This window comes from Onychostruthus taczanowskii, unplaced genomic scaffold (genome assembly GCF_017590055.1).
Source record: "Onychostruthus taczanowskii isolate IOZ18803 unplaced genomic scaffold, ASM1759005v1 scaffold23, whole genome shotgun sequence".
NCBI lineage: Eukaryota > Metazoa > Chordata > Aves > Passeriformes > Passeridae > Onychostruthus > Onychostruthus taczanowskii.
Window position 1 is genome coordinate 2,287,285 of NW_024499573.1, and position 20,754 is coordinate 2,308,038.

Sequence of the window (20,754 nt, forward strand, 5' to 3'; positions counted from 1 at the left end):
AAGGAAGCAGCAGTGGGCAGATCAACAACACCAACAACCTTTCTCCTCCTCTTCCCCCAACAGACACCTTGGATGCCTTGGGTTTGAAGTACCCAGCAAAGACAAGAGCAGCAGCTCACTACCACCACCTTTAAAAAAAGATAACTCTCTCTACTGTTTGCTGCTGGGTGCCAAAGAAATCTGAGCCAGTAATATCCTTAAGTGTTACCTGGAATGAAATAAGCTTGCAATCCAGAGAAGATTCGGAAGCTACTAAATTTGGTAGCTACCCAAAGGGTTTTAAATGTCCCATTCCTAGAAGATAATACGGAAAACTAATCAAATTATTAAAGTACCTTTTTGCATTTCACCTGTACTTTAACTTGGGTTGTTCTACATGATATTCTGTATCATTTGCATTCTGTTCAGGTTTCTTTCCCAAGTGTGCTTTAATTTAAACAGAATATATGAATTTAAATCAAAACAGGCAGAAACATGCTGGACATTACTAAAGACACAGCTCACTGCTTTTTTTTTTCTTTTTTTACCATCAGCCATAGAAAGCTTTATTCCAAGCCTGATCACACTTTCAGTTACAAAACACGTGGCAAAAAAATAACAGTTAACAATGCAAGATCTGCCATATTTCTACTTGCCTCTATTCTTATACTGGACTTTCCACATTGAGGAATGGAGAATAAACCTCTCTCATTTTTAACATAATGAATATACCTAAGGGTAGCAAATAAAGGTTTTTATTATTTTTAATTTCATTTCACAAATGTTTTACTTTCCCCAAGCCGCCATTTGTTAGTGCAACAAACCGCACAGTGCTAGTTGCTGAGGTATACGTGGTTAAACTAATTCCACCTTCAACCCAAATTGCTGTGTTTCCCTCACCCTTTTTTTTTAAAGTAATGAAAGCCATATAGTCACTATTTCACATTTCTAAAAATAATTCCACTCTAGACTAAAGAATGGTTTTCTTCTTTTCTTCTTGGTGTTAATGACAGGCTGTAAAAAGCAACAGCCTTATCTTTTATCACCCATAGAACTCCTGCTGTTCTTTTTTTTTTTTTTTTTTTTTTTTTAGATATTTTGTGCAAAATTAAGTTCTGTGTAGGTCTGTACCATAATTTGGAAAAAACTGTGTATAAAATGTACTTAATTTTTAAAAACAATCCCAACGTCAAACAACAGAGAAAGGAGAAACAGATCAGAGGCAGCTGAAGTTTTCACATGAGAAACTAAATATAGTATGTTCTTAAAGCTCCAGTAATACATTCTTCCAAAAACCAGAATGCACTTTGGTCATTATTAAACATTAGTACAGAGGCAAATAAAATACAAAATGCTTGTTTGTGTTGCTTTATATATAAAAATATTTTTATACCACATAAGTTTAAGACTCAATACTTCCAATCTTGCAAGATTCTGAACATTAACAAACAATTACTTGTCATTTTTCCGTATGAAGCCAGTATTTTAGAAACAGAAAATATAAGAATACTTGTGCCTCGTGGTATTATTAATCCTCCCAGAATAATTTGTAGAAGGAAAGTTTGTTACAACTCACTTAATTTCACAGGGATGGACACATTATTTTTGTCACACTGAAGAACCACGAGTCAATATGACTGGTCCTTGTGGGAGGCAGAGGGAGAGGTGTTAGAAACCCCAGCAGAAAGCACATGGGAATGACACCTGCTGGGGAGGAATGGGAGTTATTTCAAGACACAAACCTGCCAAATCCCAGGCTCTGCAGCTCTGCTGCTCACCAGAGCAACTTGTTCTTTGTATTTAATTGTTCTTAAACTTCAATGTGGTATGAATGGCATATACTATAGTGTACAAGAGGAGAGCATCTATCTATCTATCTTTTGCTCAGTTATTCAAAGCATTCCTTTCACCAGTAAATAATTTGCCTGTTTAAATATTCAACTTCAACATATAATACATACTGCTCCATAGTTCACCATAATATATCCCAATTAATATACATTTATATGTATAAAGTTTCTCATTAAAAGTAACAATAAAAAGTGCACATGCACAGTCAGAGCTGCGAAGAACAGCCCAGTATTTCAAATAAATACAATATTTAATTTTTATCAAAATATCATACAGCATGGTAACCATTTACAATTATTGCTCTAATAAATGTGTTATCAAAGAACACTTGTTGACTTCTTATATAATACCTTTTTAATATCCCAGGATATTTAAACTGCAGCCTGTATGAGTTTAGATCCTGGAATTACTCAAAATATTAGAAATTATTTCTAATAGTATTATAAAACATTTTTGCTACCTGTCATACTGTATTGTCAGTACTTTATTTTTTGAGTACGTCTCACTTTTCTATTGCAACCAAACATCTATTGACATTGTCTTCATAAATGACTGGTGCAAATTAAATATTCTAAGCAATTTTACCACACTATCAAAAATCAAATGACTTCCATATAGTGTTACTGGTAACTAAAAATGTTCAGCATTGGCTTAGCTTTAACAACAGACAGAGCAATTTAGTGTGATCGTATTTCAGGATTTCAAACTCTCAGACACACAGTTTTTGACCCTTCCTAAATTTGACCCTTTCCAGAACAAAGCAAGTAATTTGAAAATAAAACATAAATGTCAACTAAAACTAACATAAACCAGTGAGAAGATGAAATAAATACAAAGATTGCACAAGACAGATGTAAACACTTCCATTTTCCAAATTACTTCCTTGAAGAGGTTGTAGCTTCTGAAATACAGCTTCAGTGGCTGCTGTGAGGCAGTTTTGTCCATCAATGACCTTTTCTGTAACACTGTGTTATTTCATCTTCTTTCTATACTGTCAAGATTTGATCTTCCAGAGCTGGAAAAATCAGAGCAGTACATCAATTTATTTCTCAAATTATTTCTGTTTACCAGAACTGCAATATCACCACATTTTTTCTTACTGCATTTGCTACATATTCTAATGACACACAGAATACATTTTACATCCCTTTATTTCTAACAAGAAAAAAGATAGCAGATGTAAGCAAACTTAATGGCCAATAAAGGACTTTGTGACAACTACAAGCCTGTGCCTCAAAACCTGAATCTTTAAATAGTTTCCAGAGTTTGCAGTTCAGGGTGGGCCTGAGAGAAGGATCTAAGGGGACAGCCCTACAGCAATGACAAACTAACACTCTAGGACTGGTCACAGCAATGCCATTCCTTCTGCAATACTTCACTGCAGTGCAAGACAAGGAGAGCCTGCTCTGTCTGCCTCCCCTAAAGAGCTACAGAGTCAACAGTGAGGAATAAAGACAGAAATCAAATTTGAGATATGAAGAAAAGTTAAGGAAGGTCTTGTACTTATGTGTACAAATGTCTCCGTATTTATATCTAAGAATTCCTGTAATTAAGTGTCCTAAATGAAATTACAAAGCCACAAAATGAAAAAAAAAAGTTTTAAGGGCTGCTCTGACAAATAGATCATTATTCCTCTGATACAGATTTAATTGAATAATTCAGTAACAGTTTTCAAACAATAAATCTTCTAGTTAGCCTGGTTAAGAATCAACTATGCTTCAATATGTGTTCCATCTATGGTGAGAAAAAGGATGCTTCTCAGGTATTTACCTTTAGATTAAATCCAAGCAAGTCACTGATGACACCAGAAACAGCTGACAAGATGACAACTTGGGTGATGTTATAAAGCAGTGGATTCATTGTAAGCCCATATAACCTAAAGGGACTGTCCAGTTCCTAATAAGGCAAAACAACATCAGCATCATTAAAAACCAAAAAAGACACAAAGTGGGTTTTGCTCACATACGTATTGAGCAATATTACTTTAGGAAGTCTTTAAGTCCCAGTGGAGCAAAACATTCTCCTATTATTCTGCACATCAAACACAATGTGCAGGAAAATATCCATTACAGTAACTGACTGTTTATTGCTGTTGTCTAAATAACTCTTCAAAAACTTGGAGGTTACCCATGTACAGTACCTACCAATCTGCTCAAGAAAATAAAGAGCTAGGTGACACCATCTCTGAATTCCTTACAATTTTTTTCAGAAATCACCTGTCAGTGTTAAAAGAACTGACAGGCAGCAGAACCACAAAAAATAAGAAAAGGAAGATTTTTCATAATGACAAAAAACTACCTCACAACTATGAAATTTAACAAAAATGTGTTTCCTATTGCAATTTCTTTCCTTTTCCATTAATTTTGAAACTAACAACTGATCAATATAGCCAGAAAAGCGTGGTAATGGAAAAGAAATCCTAGCAATCATTAGACTGCAAATACTTTACTTTTTTAATTGAAAGAAACAAAACATTAGCCCAAATTAATCTGCAACAAAACTTGAACAAAGAAGCTATTTCACGGATTTTCAATTATTGGTGTGTGAATATAATCACCCAAACTTTTCTGGCCTAGAAATATGTCAGAAAAAGTAAAAAAAAAAAAGGAGTTTTAAAATGTAAGAGAGGATTATATAAAGTCTACCAACTGTCACTGTTTTGGTCATTTATATTTCCTAGCTTTAAATTCATCTTCATCCCTCTCCTGTATTACATCCTAGGCCTCGAAAATGGCCTTATAAACCCTTTCTTAAAAATGAAGAATTTCAAAGGTATGTTTCTTCTTTCAAAAATGTGAAATAACAATGAACAACCTTTTCATTTAGATGTAATGTTGTATAAAATTCTGCTGCAAATACAAAAGATACAAAAGACATGATTCTGAGAAGGACAGCAGAGAAATTCTGTAAGGAAAAAGGCTTTAGATTCTGGATTCATCTTACCAATTTTGTGAGTAAGAAAATAGTAAGAATATTCAACAGAATCTAGTCTTTATAAAAGCTTAAAGACCAAAACCACCCAAAATCAAATTAAAAAAAAACCTGAGCCCATTTAGCTACTGGACATGAAGTATGCAATTGAACAAATCACTAACTACCAAGAATTTATTTAAAGCTCAGAGTAGGTGGCTTGGAAATCTCATTTTTGGTATCTTCTCACAGTAACTAAATGATGGCCTGGGTCTGGGATTTGTGCCACAAAAGCTAAGTTCTCTATTGGAAAAGGTTGTGACTTTTGGCAAGAGGAAAACATGAAAGCTTTTTTTGAAACACCGAGAGATCATGAAAAAAATAGAAGCAATTTAGACCAAGATTTGATCAGCATCCAACCTACCCACATTCTCACAGCACACAAACATTTCAACTCATGAGATTATATCCTTAACCTGTTGGGCTTTGTTCTTGTCCAGTCCCTCCTTGAATCCAGACAACCCTTCTGTATCCACAGAGTACCTTGACCACCTGATGCACTGAGAATACTTCCTTTTGTTTGCTCCACAGCCAGGTCCTGAAAGCCTTGCAGTCCCTTATTCCCTTACTCTCCTGACACCAGGAGATATAGTCACTGATTTAGCCAGGCTCTCCTCCTTGCTGCAGCACAACTCTCAAGCAGTTGCTTTGTCAGCTCTGAGTCCTTGCTGACTCCATCAGTCCTCTCATGGAAAGTGCTCTGTATCCTTTTTTTTTAGAGAGGAGGGGACCAACACACACCTCAAGGTGTGCTGGTGGGAGGAATTACTCATCTAACTAGAAGAAATACTCTCATCTCAGCTGACTAAATTAAACAGAGTTTTAACTGCATTTTCAGGGCTGCTCCCTGGCACATGGAAATCAACAGCCTAAGGGACCCAAATTCAGTGTGTGGTAGAGTGAGGTCACAAGGTCTTAAACCACCACTGTATTGACACTCAAAGACAATAAAATTTCATCATTTATTTCCCAAGCATTCATCATCCTGACCACCCTGAAGTGCCTTCTCTCACACTGCTAACATACAGCTAAAGAATAAAACTTCCTGGACGTAATAATAATTTGCAGCCCAGAATGATGGCAACATAACAGACTGCAGTGTATGAACAAGCAGCATCCCTGTGAAGAGATATAGGGCAAATTTAAACCAAAGCACACCCTACTGCCTGCAGAAGCCACACAGTTGACTCTTTAACCCATCTATTCTAGTTTTTTTATAATATGGGAATACCATTTAATTCTTACCTTCAATAACTTAGTAGCAAGTTTTAAAACATTGTTCACTAGTGTCAGTTCCTCCTTCTTATTAGGCTTTTTCTCCATTTTCAAGTACAAGTTTATCTGATTTAAAACAAAAACACAAGTATCGCCACCTACTCAGAATTTAAAGGAATCAATTGTGAACTACTTAATATTTCAACAATGTGATTGCTCAGCAGCCATATGACAAAACTGCAATGAATTTCTGCAAGCAAGCAAGCTTTTTGTTTCTTTTTTTAATATTCAAGAACAAGTACTGGCTCAGCACCATAGGAAAATACAATGCTAATTTACGATATTACAAATTATATTTGACATTATTATAGCACCAAGTTTAAAGTTTAGTCTGATGTATAAATTAGGCACAAAAAAAAAAACCAACATAGGTAGGGTTTGCATAATTTTTTTCCTCATTCAAGGGTTACCTGAGGTTTGACAATTCATCCCCAGAAGGTTTTTATACTAGTGGGCAGACCTTACAAGACTTAACATCCTCAAAAGTTATTGAACAGAATGAAATGCTAAACCATAACTCTGGTAAAGTGTAATTTCTTTTAGAAGATTCTAGTGTAATTTAGTACTTTATGAGCACCTTGAGAGCAGAAAAATCCATCTTTCCAGTGCCTTGAAATATTTCAAAAATTATTAAACTCTTCATTGCTGTAGGAGAACAGTTTATTGAACATTTCAATACTTCTGTGATACAGATGTTTTTAGGTCATTCTTTCTGAGAAAGTAAAGAGTTCAAACTAGCTCTCTTTTGTCCTTTCAGCAATTTTGAAACATCAGCTTTCATTCTCAAACAACCTGTCTTTGAAATCCCAGATCAAATAAAGGCTAGGTTTTTTCCTTTTCTATTGTATAACAAAAGCAAATGAAAGCAAAAAATGTCTTGAAAAGCCACTAACTCTTTCTTTTAGGGTGACAACCTTCAAAATTATAAATGAAAAATTTAGAAATGTGCTGAAGCAGTCCTTCAGATTACTTACCTGACCATGCTATGATATATTTCACCACCTCGTTGTATAGTGGTTATTGAAATAAGGGCCATAGACATCTAAAACAAGTAACTGATTATCAGATCTCCCTCAAAAAGACCACTGTAAGTTTCTTACACAGGTTAAAAATCAAAATCTATGCCTAATACATTCCAAGACATATTAAGCTCCTGAACTATTATTATTGCATTATACATTAAAATTATGCTTTCAGAGCCAAAGAGATTCCAATTTTTAAAGATAAAACTATTGATTTCCACAATGCAAGAGTTGCAAGCAGGACTAAACAAAAAATAAGGGGTCTAATTAGCAACTCTGAAAACCCTAGGAAGATACAAAGATCTCTTTTAAGAACTATTATGATTTCCTTAATTTCAATAACAAACTTGCCATCAGGGGTGTGTCTGCACAGCCATCTACCACAACTATTTTGAGATTCAAAACTGGCAAAATGACAACTATGGTCAGACCACACATTCTATTTTGCTCATGGAATTACAAGACAAGTTAAAAACACTTTCAGAAAGACCTGAAAAATTACAGCCAAACAGCATAAAATCAAAAAAATCCCTTTTAGTTTCCCATCGTGACTTCTAATCATGAAATTCATAGGTTGAATATAAAGCACAAAGAAGTGCCTGGAACTTTGCTGGCAAAAGTAGAATTTTCAATTTCATCTTATCTGTGGAGCATTTAAATTGCATCTGAGAGTGGAGACTCATTTGGGGTTTTTTTGCTATTGTTGTACTTTCCTGTTTGTTTTGTTTTCAGCTTTGTTCTCTTCTCACTAAGCCTAATAACTGCAGTGTGCCATTTTCCAGGACAGTGGATCAGATGTGCTTTTTTAGATGAAGTGAGTGCCAGTCAATATTTCAAAGGGCTTGACCTTTCTCAAAAAGCCAATATGTTAAGACTTCCATGAGTCTGTCTCAAGACCACTGTAAATACGCTGTAATACCCAGCTTAAACAAATGAAACCAGTCTAAAATGAGTCCTACCCAGGGTGAAGGGTATCCTTTTCGTTTTCTGAGAAATAATTGTGAATTCTATTTTGGTTTTCATTTCATAAAGCTCTCAGGCATTTTTGAGGAAAAAGACTCGTAACAGGATAAGCTCTACTCAATGAAAAGGTCTCTGATGACATAACACTTCTTTAAGTTCTGAGGACATACAGAAAGTGTTTCTTTCAATATCAATGCTAGATTAAAATGCTCAAACACTGACACCCAGGAAGAGCATAGTATAGAAACCTATGAAAGCAAAATAAAGGCTTGACAATCTCTTTCCCCTTGCTCTTTGCATTTTTTTGCAATCCTTACGCCAAACACTTCCCTCCATTTTCATTCCAGAAACAGCAGACAAACATCACTGGGACATTCAGCTCTGAGGATCAACAGAACAATGAAAAACTCTCCAGGCTCAGGAACTCAAGAGTGTTCAGACTGGTGCAAAATCTCTCATTCAGGACAAGGCAGAGGGGCAGTCAGGCTTCTCAGTATCCAACCTTATCTTTAGTAAAGGCAGAATGAGTCATTTATATCATCTGTCACAAGCCTCACATCCTGACTTTGGAACACACACTGTGGAAGATTTTATTCTCCTACTTGAACACATTTTCTGTAGGAAACCTGTGAGGGTTTCTGGAACTGCCTATTCACCTTGCCCTGAAAGGGTTGCTTTGTACCAGTGTGAAACTTCAGAAGAAAGAGATTTCTTTCCAACCTGACACTGAAGTTTCCTCACCTGTGCACAACAGATAAACACAACTGAGATAGTCAGTAGGAAGGCAGATGAAACTATTACATCCACTGAGCGCTGAGGACCTCGACGCTGAGAAGAGAGGATATTCACACGTGAGTGGAACCCACCCAATCTGCACTGGTATTCAGCATAACTGGTTAGAATCACCTGCTCTTCACTGGTGATTTCTCAGTTCAGTCAGTTCCCTACACTCTGCCTCTGACCACTTTTTTGTTACCCATATTATTACACAAATGTTCTCAGTGGCACAGGAAAAGGTGGAATATACAAGTGTGTTTGCAAGGGAAGAAAGGAAGATATTCCACAACAGTGCTACCATATGCAGAAATTTAGAACACCTCAACTACATTTTATTATCTAAGCAATGTTATCCTCCTTTCATCCCACCAGCACCACATTAAACTTTCTTTGCTTATAAAGCCTGCTTTCCACGCTTTCCAGCCTCCACAACATAATTCCTTAATGTTTTCACTAATCTTTTTCTGCTTGTAAAAACCAGTGATAAGAGATTTCAGAAATCAGAATGTCTTACAGATAACACTTGGGCATAATTTCTAGCTTCACCTGGCACCCATACACTCACAGCACAAATACACAAGAACTGTCTTGCTTTATAAATTCCTTGTGTTAATGACACCAATCAATGAGACTCTCAAAATAAGAATTGTCAGTATTAGACTACATGTGGTCACTTTTTACCCAACATAACTTTTCAGCTGGCATTACTAAGACAAGACTCCAACTCTGAACACATTCAGGCTTTAAAACAAGGTGAATATCACACATTAGCTTTCTCAAAATCTGTCTGCCTGCAGGCACTGGAGGCCCAGAGTCACAAAGTATGTTTGGGACATATGAACCAATAGTAAGTGTACAGTAGGAAACAGTCTACAACACCAACCCTCCATCAGCAGCATAGGAGATATTTTATGTTAGAACATAAACAAGATGTTTAAAATGTATTGTGTTAAAATCTTATTAAAGCAAAAGTATACATTGTTTTACCTTTAGATAGGACCTGAGAGAAAGCCACATTTTTATATTCTGTACTTTCTTTAAGCGAAAGTGAGGTACCTCCGATTTTCTTGCCCTTCTGGCAGATGTTAGATGACCAAAAAGTTTAGCAAAAAGCAGCCTCTGCAGAGAAGGAAAAAAAATTACTTTAGCTGTTAAATGATTTTCAGAGGTACTAAAAACATCACAGAAAAGACTTCACTAAATATAAAGGCAAAGTACAATGTAAAGTACAACGTACTAGTGTAAATTAAAATATGCTAATATAAACCAGAAGTGCAGCATATTATTAAAGAAAGGAAATACATGAAAACATTTTAAAATTCCCCACATTCTAATTATTAACAAAATTTAGCTACACTTGTTCCTTTCTTCAAATTTTAGACAACAGATCTGCTATGTTCCTAAAATCTGGTAAAAAATAAACCAAAGCTTTCAATCATTTGCATTAGAGAGCACCTATAGCACAGAAGTTCCTTTCAATAGAAATCATTATTAGAAGCAGGCTAATTCTATTCTACTGTATTACATCACATATTTTGACTATAATTTGAGAACAAAAAGTATAAAAATGTTTCTTTTGCAGACCAGTAAGTATTTATGTGCTGCAGCTAGTAAGGTTGCTCTCTGAAGTTTCAATTGCAATAACAAGCAATGCAGTAGTACTTCAGAGAGCAGCTCTCACCATCTCCAGCTACAGAACTGATCTAGCAGCAAAGCAGGCAGGGCCTTGGCCAGGGATGGAAGTGTCCAAGGCAGGGCTGGATGGGGCTCTGAGCAAGCTGGTCTAATGGGAGGTGTCCCTGCACATGGCAGAGGGGTTGGCACTGGATGATCTTAAAGGTCCCTTCCAACCCAAACCATTCTATGATTATATGAATTAAATTGAAGGTTCTGAATGAAACACACTGGAAATGTATAGAGCTCTTCTCCTGAAACTACTTCTCCTCGCGGAAACCTGAAACAAACTGGGACATGACTAAGCATTGGGCTAATGTATTGAGCCAGTTTTCACCCAGAAATTCTCTCCAGGAAACAAATAAAACACCAACAAAAAAAGCCTTTTAGCTTCAGAGACTTCAGTCTACTGGAACTGAGTCATCTCGTGAACTGCAAGCCCACTGAAGTGTTTGTCATCACTGATCTATGACTCATAGCGAGCTGAAGAAAACAAGTTTAAAATAGCCACAAAGTCAAAAAACACAAACATTAAACCTTGGTTTGCTTTAGATAAGTGTCTTGGTTTGCTGTTCATACCTGTTTATATGTTCTCTCTGCTACACAGAGCAGAAAAAAGAAAATCCACACTAGAGACACCCGGACCACAAAACTTATAATAACCATTGAGAGAACCAGAACATCTCCATCTGATCCAAATGCAGTCATGCAAAGCTCAGTGGCAGAATGTGCAGCCAGTTGTTCTAAATCTTTAGCTTGAAAAAGTCGAAAGACAAAGGGCATTAAACCCAAGATTGAAGATATGATATTTCCAAAAATCTGATATCCAATTCCTGGTATATGGCTGTTCACCTAAAAACAAAAAAAAACAAGGAATGTATTTAATTTTTGAATGATTTTGTCATTAATTCAATAAACAAAATATTAACATTTTTATTTTATCACAAACAACACTTTATAATCTGGTAAATTGTATGAAAACTTCAACCAATCATCATCCCATTTTATTATTTAAAAAACAGGAAGTCCTCAAAGAGCACTTAATGCACAGGAACCAAGTAATTTAAAAACCCAACAATAAAACACTGCAGTTAAACTCCAGTGCATATTCCTGCATTAAAAATTCACTGAATGCTGAATTAGCCAAGGGGGCCAATCAGACTGGGCTGCTTAGATCCTGTATGTTGCTCCTATTTCTATTTGGTTTAGGTTGTATCCTTTTTAGTAGAATCGAAGTGTACACAGTGCAGACAGGTCTGGAGTTCTGTTCTGCTGGCTATGGCTTGCTGAGTTTGTCTCTGCTGTGTCTTCCATCCAAACGTGTAAAGTCGTTGAGTCAGGAAGAGAACAGAACTAGGTTTGTGAACAAGCTGCTTTTTAACAAGTGGGAGAGAGTGAGTATCAACTTGTCAGAACTAGTGAGAGTTTTCTTTGGCTATGCTTGGTTTTATGAGCAACTCTACAAAATACTCATGTTGTCTATTTTAAAAAGAGCACATCAGTTAAATGCATTTCAAACTGTTTCCTCAAGAGGAGTACTAGGAAACAGGAGGGAGGACTAGTGACAACATCCTACTCATCCTCTTAGAGGTTTGCTTCCTAAAGAGGAAAGCTTTCTTTTCCAATCCTAACTTTAGCATCCAGATACTCAGATCTGTGTATTCCTAGCCCAATAAATTACTTGTTCATTGAAATCAAGGAGATAAACTTGATTATTCACAACATGTATCAATAAAACTGAGGTTGGCTATGTGAGCAAGTACTTAACGATGCAAACACCTTTTATTGTCCTAACACTGGAGATCTGGTAGCTCTTTAATCTAGCAGTAACAAGTAATCAGTGTGATGTAAGCCATAGAACAACAATGTGAATAACAGGAGACTTAATAATATGAACAACAAAACAAACAAATTAAAAAACCCACAACTAACCAACCAAAAAAACACCAAAAAAACCAACCAACCAACCAAAAAAAAAAAACCAAAACACCATAAACCAAGCTTGGTAGTGCTTACACTCCTAAATACAATATTTGCATAAAGTAAAACAAATACTCACTCTGTTCATTATCATACCACTGATTTCAAGTACAGACATATCTGCTTTCTTGCAGTCATTACCCTCCCATACAATTGCACTTATTTTTTCTAGTCCTGGATTCAAACTGTGGATCCAAGGCAAATGACTCTGAGAAAGACAAAGAATATCTTCCATCAGAAATAACAATCTATTTTCATGTCAATATGTCTTTGTCAGCAATATACTAACAAACCCCATCCCCTAAAAAAAAAAGAAAACAAACCAAAAAAGCAACAACAACAACAAAAAAACCAACTACATAAAAAACCCAAACAAACAAAAAAACCACCAGTAAAACAAACCAAAACACTTTAGACTGACACAAATATTGCTATATAGCATTTACTTCTGCTATAAGTTAACCTCATTCCTCAAAATCCTCCCCTTCTTTTCTAAGAAATAGCTGTGAGAACAGAAATCTTTCCTCTATACTCCATTTTCTAATAGGGATGAGTAAATGAGATTAAGGATTTATTGGCTTCTTTTTCACTCAAATATATCAAAGAAGAGAGATATGCGAAAACAAAGTTCTACTTATGAGTGATTTTTATTCTGACACATTTAATGAATTTATTTTATTCAGCCCTAACATTCTGAAAAGCACTCTTCTCAGGTTAACCCTAAGGGAAGCACGTTTTTTTATTTGCTCTTACTGATATCTGTACACTTCATAATCCTTGTTATGCATAAAGGCCCAGCTGTGCACACTGTATCTGGCCAGACTCAGAGAGCAGTAGGTGTCTAATCAATACAGGCAGCTCCTAGAGCCAAGCAATCCCAAGTTAATCTTCTGAATGCACTTAGGGCTCAGGGACCTTTCTTTCAAACCACAGAGCCACGTGAGAACTAAAGGATATAGAAAAAATGTTGAGATGACATGTACTGCTGTGGCCATTTCTTGATTTTCCTCAGCCCTGTCTCCCTCCTCTTCCATTCAGGAGATTAAAATTGCTTTCAGCTTTAGTCACCTGGCACTATGTGCATCACACTGCTGGAAGTGGTGGTGCTGGCAGGGGCAAGGGCACGCTTTATTTCTAGATTTTAATTACCACTGATTGAAAGTAAAGCTTTATTTTAATTTTATTGCTTGCTTTTTAAGTATTGATCTGAAATATTTGTAATCTGCTGAGTACTCAGTTACCTCCCTTATTTCCACTGGGTGAAGAAGAAAGTGTTTATAACTATACTAATATATATAATAATATAATAATATTACTATATTAATAATATAATTCTAGTAATATATATAATAATATAATAATAATATATAATAATAATACTAAAATAGTGTAAATATTCCTTGCAGGTTTTTCGTAACCAAGCTTTTTCCAAGTGTTTTCCAAGCTCTCCCTCTAGAGGGAGTATCAACACCAGGAGCTGAAACTCAAAAATTTACAATCTGTAATCAAACAGAAAAATTCTCAAGTGGTCAAATCAATATAATCCTTAAGTCAATATATGTACTGTAATTCAACTCACTACTGCAAGGTTTAGTGCTTTATTGAATGCAAGCAGGAAGAACTAAAAATAAAAATAGAAATACTACATGAAATAATCCAAATTGCTATTATTAACTTTAAGGTAAAAAATTTGTAACCAAATAGAACTTAGGCACGTATAATACACCCATGATATCATATACATACACATATACATACAGCATATGTTATCGTTCTGTGTGCTTTTCTTATATATACATTTCCAAATAAGCAAACAGAAAGTTGTCTGATAAGTGCTTATAAAAGCAATTCCACTAGTGGAAAAACAAAACGGGGGGAAAACCAACTAAAACCCAAACAACATAAAATTAAACAAAACAAACAAACACAAAAAAAGGAAAAAAATTCAAAACAGAAAAATAAATACCCAAACAGAACCACCTACCACAGAGGAAACTTAAATCAATCAGTACTTGCCCTAAATTAGAATTAAGATTCAAACACTCAAATATTCTATAGGTTATTTTGATATATTTTCATACACTCTTCTTTAGAAAAATTAATGACTGAGTAGCAGAAAACAAGACTTACATGTTTTAATTCTATCAAATCACTTTGGCTTTGTTACTTCCATCTAATATAAGGTTTTTCTCCCAGGCTTTCTGTGACATATGATAGGTAACACTGACCCTGTGTGTAGTGTAAAAAACCAGAATTGTTGGATACCAACCTGATGAAATGGGTCATCTCTGAATTCCTTCTTCACACACGGGTTCACCTGGGGGCTTTCCACGTCTGTCTCGCTGGTACAGGACGAGTGGCACTCAGCACAGTGCAGCAGGTCCTCCCACAGCACATCTTCTGTCTCTGACTCTGGCCTTGTACTCTCTGAGTCTTGTCTGGAGCTTGAGCACCGGGAACTGCAGCTGGTACCTGATTTAGGTGTATCCTGAAAGCCAAGCATCCACTGGAATTAATGCTGCTGTTTTACTCTGCATCATTTGCTGGCAGAGATGTTCTAAAGTTCAGATTAGGGAATCCCTGTTTATCTGGATTTTTAGGTTCTAATCCATTATCCTTGTCATCAGAAAGAAACACTTGCAATAAACATACAAATCCTTAGGTTGCACATTTTAAGATACGGTACCAAAAAGCAAGCAAACATGGCCCTTTCTTTTTGGGGAGGGGGTCACATAAGGTAGAATCAAATCATACTCGTTATTAAAAGGAAATAACTGCTTCACAGATTTTTTGAGCTCATTAGTTTAGAATTAACAGCAATTATCAAGCCACAGACTCCAGCTGTATCTCCAGCTTCTGAGGAATTGACCCTTTAAGTCCCCTAAAGTCAGACTGTTACTACTAACATACCTTCTCAAAGACAGAGTGAACTTGAACACAGTAATGCATCAGGTATAGAGGGGGAAAAAGAGCAAGGGTGCACATAGCTAATGCCAGGTTTATATGTAATGTGCACAATTAGACATAAAAATGTAATTATTTTAAACAAACTGCACTTGACAAACAAGTATGCCTTTGTGAACTCCAGTTTTACCTAGCTCTTGCATAAAGAAAGAAAAATCTGAAGTCTGGGACATTCAAACTTTCCAATGCATACAAATTAAACAATCTACTGCTGTCTTCAGAAAAACAATGTAGAGTTTAAACTACTTTCTACAATAAATAGAATCCATTTCCAGCAAAACAGGGGTATAGTATTAAAAGCAGTATCAGCCTACTCACTGTCATCCTCTGACAATTTCCACTCCCTCTTAACACCAAGTTTATTTCTACAAATTTCTCTTGAGAACACACAATTTTTTACACTGAAAAAAAAGTTAAGCACTGTTTCAGCAGACATACTAACTTACCATGATTCATATTCCATTACTATCTGAAGAAATGGTCTTCATTCTTTCTGAAAACCATGCTTAATGTATTTTATGCAAACCATTTTGTAAATGTTCAGGAAAAATTTGGTCTGAACTCTTTCTGTACCTCTTACAAAGAGAGGGATAACATCAATGCAGAAAGAGTCTGAAATATTTTCTTTAAAGCAAAAAAGAAAATATTTACAGAAGGCAATCAGTACTGAGTACCACCAAGGCTAACAGTTAATAAAGTAAGAACATGAAAAATAGCTTGCTCAAACAACAATTAAGTAGACACATAAACATGAAGATAAAGAAAATGCAGGACAGAATTTGAGAGTATATCCACTGACTTCACTAATTTTTTTTTAATACAAAGAAAGCTTTCACTGATTTGAAAACTATTGTTACATTTTCTTTGTAATGGTGTGGGGGAGGCGAGTTGGGAGCAAGAAAGAAAAGCTTCCTCTTTCATTGCATCAGTCAGATCAGTGAACTGGGAGTAAGTGTACAATAGTACTGCCACAGCTAAACATGGATTACACTTTGTCTCTAGTTTCTGAAGGTATCTACAAAGTCTTCCCCAGCTCTGAAGCACTCTACACTAGAGAAAAGTATATCTAAGCTGAAAAAAAAAAAGAAATCAATTGTAATGGTGCTTTTGTGCTTCCTCCTGTGAAGCACTCAGGCTGCACAAGCACACAGTGAAGGGACATCTTCTGTAACATGAAACAAACAGAGCCATTATCACAAACCACACATGCAAAAGGCACTAAATGCTGAGATTAATTAACATTCTGGATCCTTCTAGCCAAAGTCTGTGAGAAATGAGTGAAAGAATAGCTTCTTTAATAATGTTTTTTTATGTAAAGCATCAACTTCAAGGCCTTGCAGTTGTGATCAGAGCAAGCAGCATCTGAACACTTCCAATACACTTTTCCTGTATCAGGTAGAGAGTTTACTTATAAAGCTGTGCCTGTCAAGCCCAACTGTCAGTGAACTTTTGTCAGTGCTGATTTTACTCTTTGCTTTCTTTGCTCAGCCTTAGAGGAAAAAATAGCAATACAGCTTTTAAAAAGTGTTCCATATCTGTGAAGTTGCATACCATTAGCAAAACTGTAATTTTTCAAATAATGAATAAATAAACAAAACCACACTAAGATATCCCATTCTCTTTCAATGTCTGAGTCCTTACAATTCAGAATTCTGCTCACATGAAGTCTGTGAAATCCCCTATCATAAGCTGTAATGCCATCAAGTCTCTTAAAATTTTGGTATTTTTTATACATTAACAATTCTCATTTACATGACAAGATTTTATATTATTGTTTCAATGAATAAGAGGAAATGAAAATTCAGAGTCAATCAGACTTCTCCACAAGAAAGCAAGTGAATCCAAAATACTAAATGGAGAAAAACAGGAGCAGAACCATACTGGAAATTTGCATATTCCCAATTACTAGTGTTTCTGTAACAAAGCAAATTTCCAGAGGAGATAACTGGTGTCACAGGACAGCAACAGAGTTACCATAACCCGATGCAAAATCTACCAAACATATTGTAGTCTCCTTATAACAAACTGAAAAATAGGATGAAGCTCAAAAAAACACTGTCATTAAACAAAAACAAAGAAAAAAATTCCTGTTCCTCACTAGCATGACTTCCAATTTACAGACTCCTAAAACATAATATAGGGGAAAAAAAACCCATTTATAGAAATGTCATAGCTTAACTCCTGCCAGCAACCAAGCACATGCAAGCTGCTTGCTCTATATACCTTACTCAATAAGAAGTCAAGTTGTTTTAAGAATTTAAAGGCAAGAAGCAACAGAAATGAACATACCTCCAGAGGGTAGTGTTTCTTGTAATGGTGAGATTTCCTGTTCCGAAGTGTACAGTCGCTAGAAGTGCGTTCTGCATTGCGGCGTAAAGAATAGCCAGTCTCAGGCCCTTCCTCACTAGAAACTTCATCTGATAAATTTGTCACAGTCCTGTGAGTATCCTAGTGCAAGAAATACAGTATTAGTAAGACAAAGAGTCATATTTACTAAGTCTTGTTCTCAACTAGTTAAATCAAATTTCTTTCTACAACTTTGGTATCTATGCTCAGTTAAACCGGATATTAATGCATTTTCAAGAATCAAAATTGGCAGAACAGGAATTATGGAATAGAAATTGTAACATCAAAACATTTTTTCAAAGGAAGGCCTAGTTCACATAAGCTTCAAGAAATATTATGATGCTCTTGTTTTAAGTATGATTTTTCGTAAACTGAACATGAAAAGATAGGCTTAGAAAAATTGCATCCACATCTGAAAAGAGAACAAACCAAGCCAAAAAGTCCAAACCAACCAACCAGTCAAAAGTAACAGTATAACACTGAATTATCAACATATTCAGTACAAAGTCAACATTTACCATCTCTTACAAGGATGAAGGCTTGGAGGATGTATGTTGAATACTGAGGTCACTAACGTGTGTTACTTTGAATAGAGGATATCCAGGAGATAATAAGATCCAGACAAACTAAAAGATCTACTTTCTTCCATGATCACTTCATATAATTCTGTAATGATTCTATTATTCCCTGTCATTCCTGTTACTCACTATAGAGAGTCCTGCCTATTTCACTTGGAGCAAAATTCTGCTTTCCTCATCTTTCACACAGATCAATTAAAAACAAAAAAAAAAAACCCAAAAAAAAAAACCCAAAAAAACCCAAAACCAAACCAAAAAAAAAAAAAAAAAAAAAAAAAAAAAAAAAAAAAAAAAATCAAAGAAAAAAAAAAAAAAACCAAAAAAAAAAAAAAAAGGAAAACAATTCACAGGCAAAGAAATGCTCAGAATGTCCTTAAAATTACAAATTGTCAGTAATCCAAAATCTGTTCCATTTTATCACAGAGACAGACCATAGACGCTCAGGCTCTCAGAGAAGGCACAGAACATTTACCTGGTCAGGAAATACCCACAGATAAGGACAGCACACAAACTTGTGCATTGAAATAAAGAATACCAAAAAATGTTTAAACACCATTAAGGTTCCTCCTGTACGAAAAAGGAAAGGCCATTCATTGGGGTTCATCATCTTATGATGAAGTAAGACAACTCACTATAATTTTTGGCTCCAGGACCCTAAGCCTAATTTCATTTTTAAAATATTTTTAACAATAAATTACATAGAAATGCATCAAAGGCATCACAAAGAGCAACAAACACACTTACTTTGTGGTGACTGTGGTTGCTCAGGGCATCTCTCACTGTGGAAGGGCTCCACCCTGTCTCTTCCGGCCTAATCACTTCACACCGACGTTCATGGCCCTGCACACCTTCTTCACTGCCTTTACCTGGCTTTTTCCCATCAAGGGACACGTAGCCATTATCAGTTTCAGTGGATTTATCTATTGAGTTTTTTGCTTTCTTAGATCTATATTTAAAACAAATACATGTATTAAATTAATTATTCTCTTAATTACTTCCCAGTCTAAATCCTGCTTATTCCTATCAACCAATGTTTTAGCTTTACTAAGATGTCCACAAACTAACAATATTAATATTTGATTTTGATGCCATATTTGTAACTATTTAATGCTCAAATCATACCCATTATCCTCTCCTAAAATTGTTATAAACTGTCAGTGTGTGAAAGAAATGTATATCATTAGCTACTGAAAGAAAAGGAAACCTGTTTTAAAAATAAAACTTCACAGCAGCTTCACTAATAGAAGAACCACAAGCCTCATAAGTGAAATCCCTCTATTCAATCTTAACAAATAAAAGAGGTATGCTAGAAGTTGCTTTAATAATTATTAATTCAAAGCAAGCATGCAATTTCCTGAAGCTGCAAACAAACATGCTGTTTAGTACTCTGCACATTGATATTTGATGTTGTTTTGAATATACTCTGCTTACTGACAACCCTACTAAACAGAAGGGGATCTACTCTTTTCTGCATTATCCAGTAACACCCCAGGCAACATTTTTCCGTATCTCTTACAACCATACCAATTAAGCTGTTTTTTAAAGGACAAATCCCTCACTGAATAGTCTCCCGTGACATCCTCTAAAATCAAAACCCTCTCCTAGACAATAAATGTATCAGCAAGACTACCTCCTGCAAGAAGAAGCCTCTCTCAAAGCAAACGCTTGGATGATTACACTCCCAAACTAGAAAGTGCAATGGGTGAAGGAATGAAGAGGAACAGCAATTTGCTACCTTACTGACAGGGACTTTTAGTCTTCTCTTAAGCTTCTCTATTGTCAAAGTAAATAAAAGTTTGGTTTTTTAGATTCTCAGAATGCTTGGTGGGAAAATGGGGGAGAGAAAACAAGAGGAAAGTGCTATAAATAATGCTTCTGAAATGTATTATTTTTATTTCAAGTAGAACACTGGGCACAGGTCAGGAACTATCAAGAATCTGCTCAATTGATCTGGTGCTCCTGTGAGGGAATATGCACTGCCTTTCTCTTTAAGGACTGAGGCATTCTGTGAGGGCTTGGATTACACAGCAGAAGATTAAATTCCTCTTTAATATGTACATCAAACAAATTGGGAGAATTTGGAGAGGCGCCTCACATTCCTTCCAAGATAAGGTATCCCACACATGAAGGGGAGTCCTGAAAGCAAAAAATGGCTAGGGACAGCTGGATAAAATAGGGAAAAAAATCCAAATAGGACCAATTCAGCTCACAAAATAATGGTATGCAGAAAAAATGGAATAAAGGGATGCAGACAAAAGGGATGCAGAGAAAAGAAAATGTTACTAAGGTGTTTAATCCTCCTTTCCCATCTTTAATTTAATTTTGTCACCCTAACTAGGAAAAAAAGTGAACATAATTATTTTAAAGCAAAGGGA

At 35.6% G+C, this 20,754-nt stretch overlaps 1 protein-coding gene across 2 annotated transcripts in view; it reads right to left on the bottom strand.

Moving 5' to 3' along the window:
• Window positions 1-487: 487 nt before the first annotated feature.
• PHTF2 (putative homeodomain transcription factor 2) overlaps window positions 488-20,754 on the bottom strand; it is a 60,437-nt gene continuing 40,170 nt past the window's right edge. Inside the window, exons 8-17 of one of the 2 annotated variants that reach the window (XM_041405293.1) lie at window positions 19,124-19,325; window positions 17,745-17,903; window positions 14,761-14,979; window positions 12,571-12,699; window positions 11,091-11,363; window positions 9,825-9,956; window positions 8,802-8,888; window positions 6,046-6,141; window positions 3,601-3,726; window positions 488-2,845 (exon numbers count right to left, since the gene is read on the bottom strand). In XM_041405293.1, coding sequence (XP_041261227.1) covers window positions 2,825-2,845; window positions 3,601-3,726; window positions 6,046-6,141; window positions 8,802-8,888; window positions 9,825-9,956; window positions 11,091-11,363; window positions 12,571-12,699; window positions 14,761-14,979; window positions 17,745-17,903; window positions 19,124-19,325 — 1,444 coding nt within the window. In that variant the 3' untranslated portion in view covers window positions 488-2,824. Of the gene's footprint in view, window positions 2,846-3,600; window positions 3,727-6,045; window positions 6,142-8,801; window positions 8,889-9,824; window positions 9,957-11,084; window positions 11,364-12,570; window positions 12,700-14,760; window positions 14,980-17,744; window positions 17,904-19,123; window positions 19,326-20,754 lie in introns of those variants that run through there. The other variant, XM_041405292.1, reaches the window with a different exon arrangement.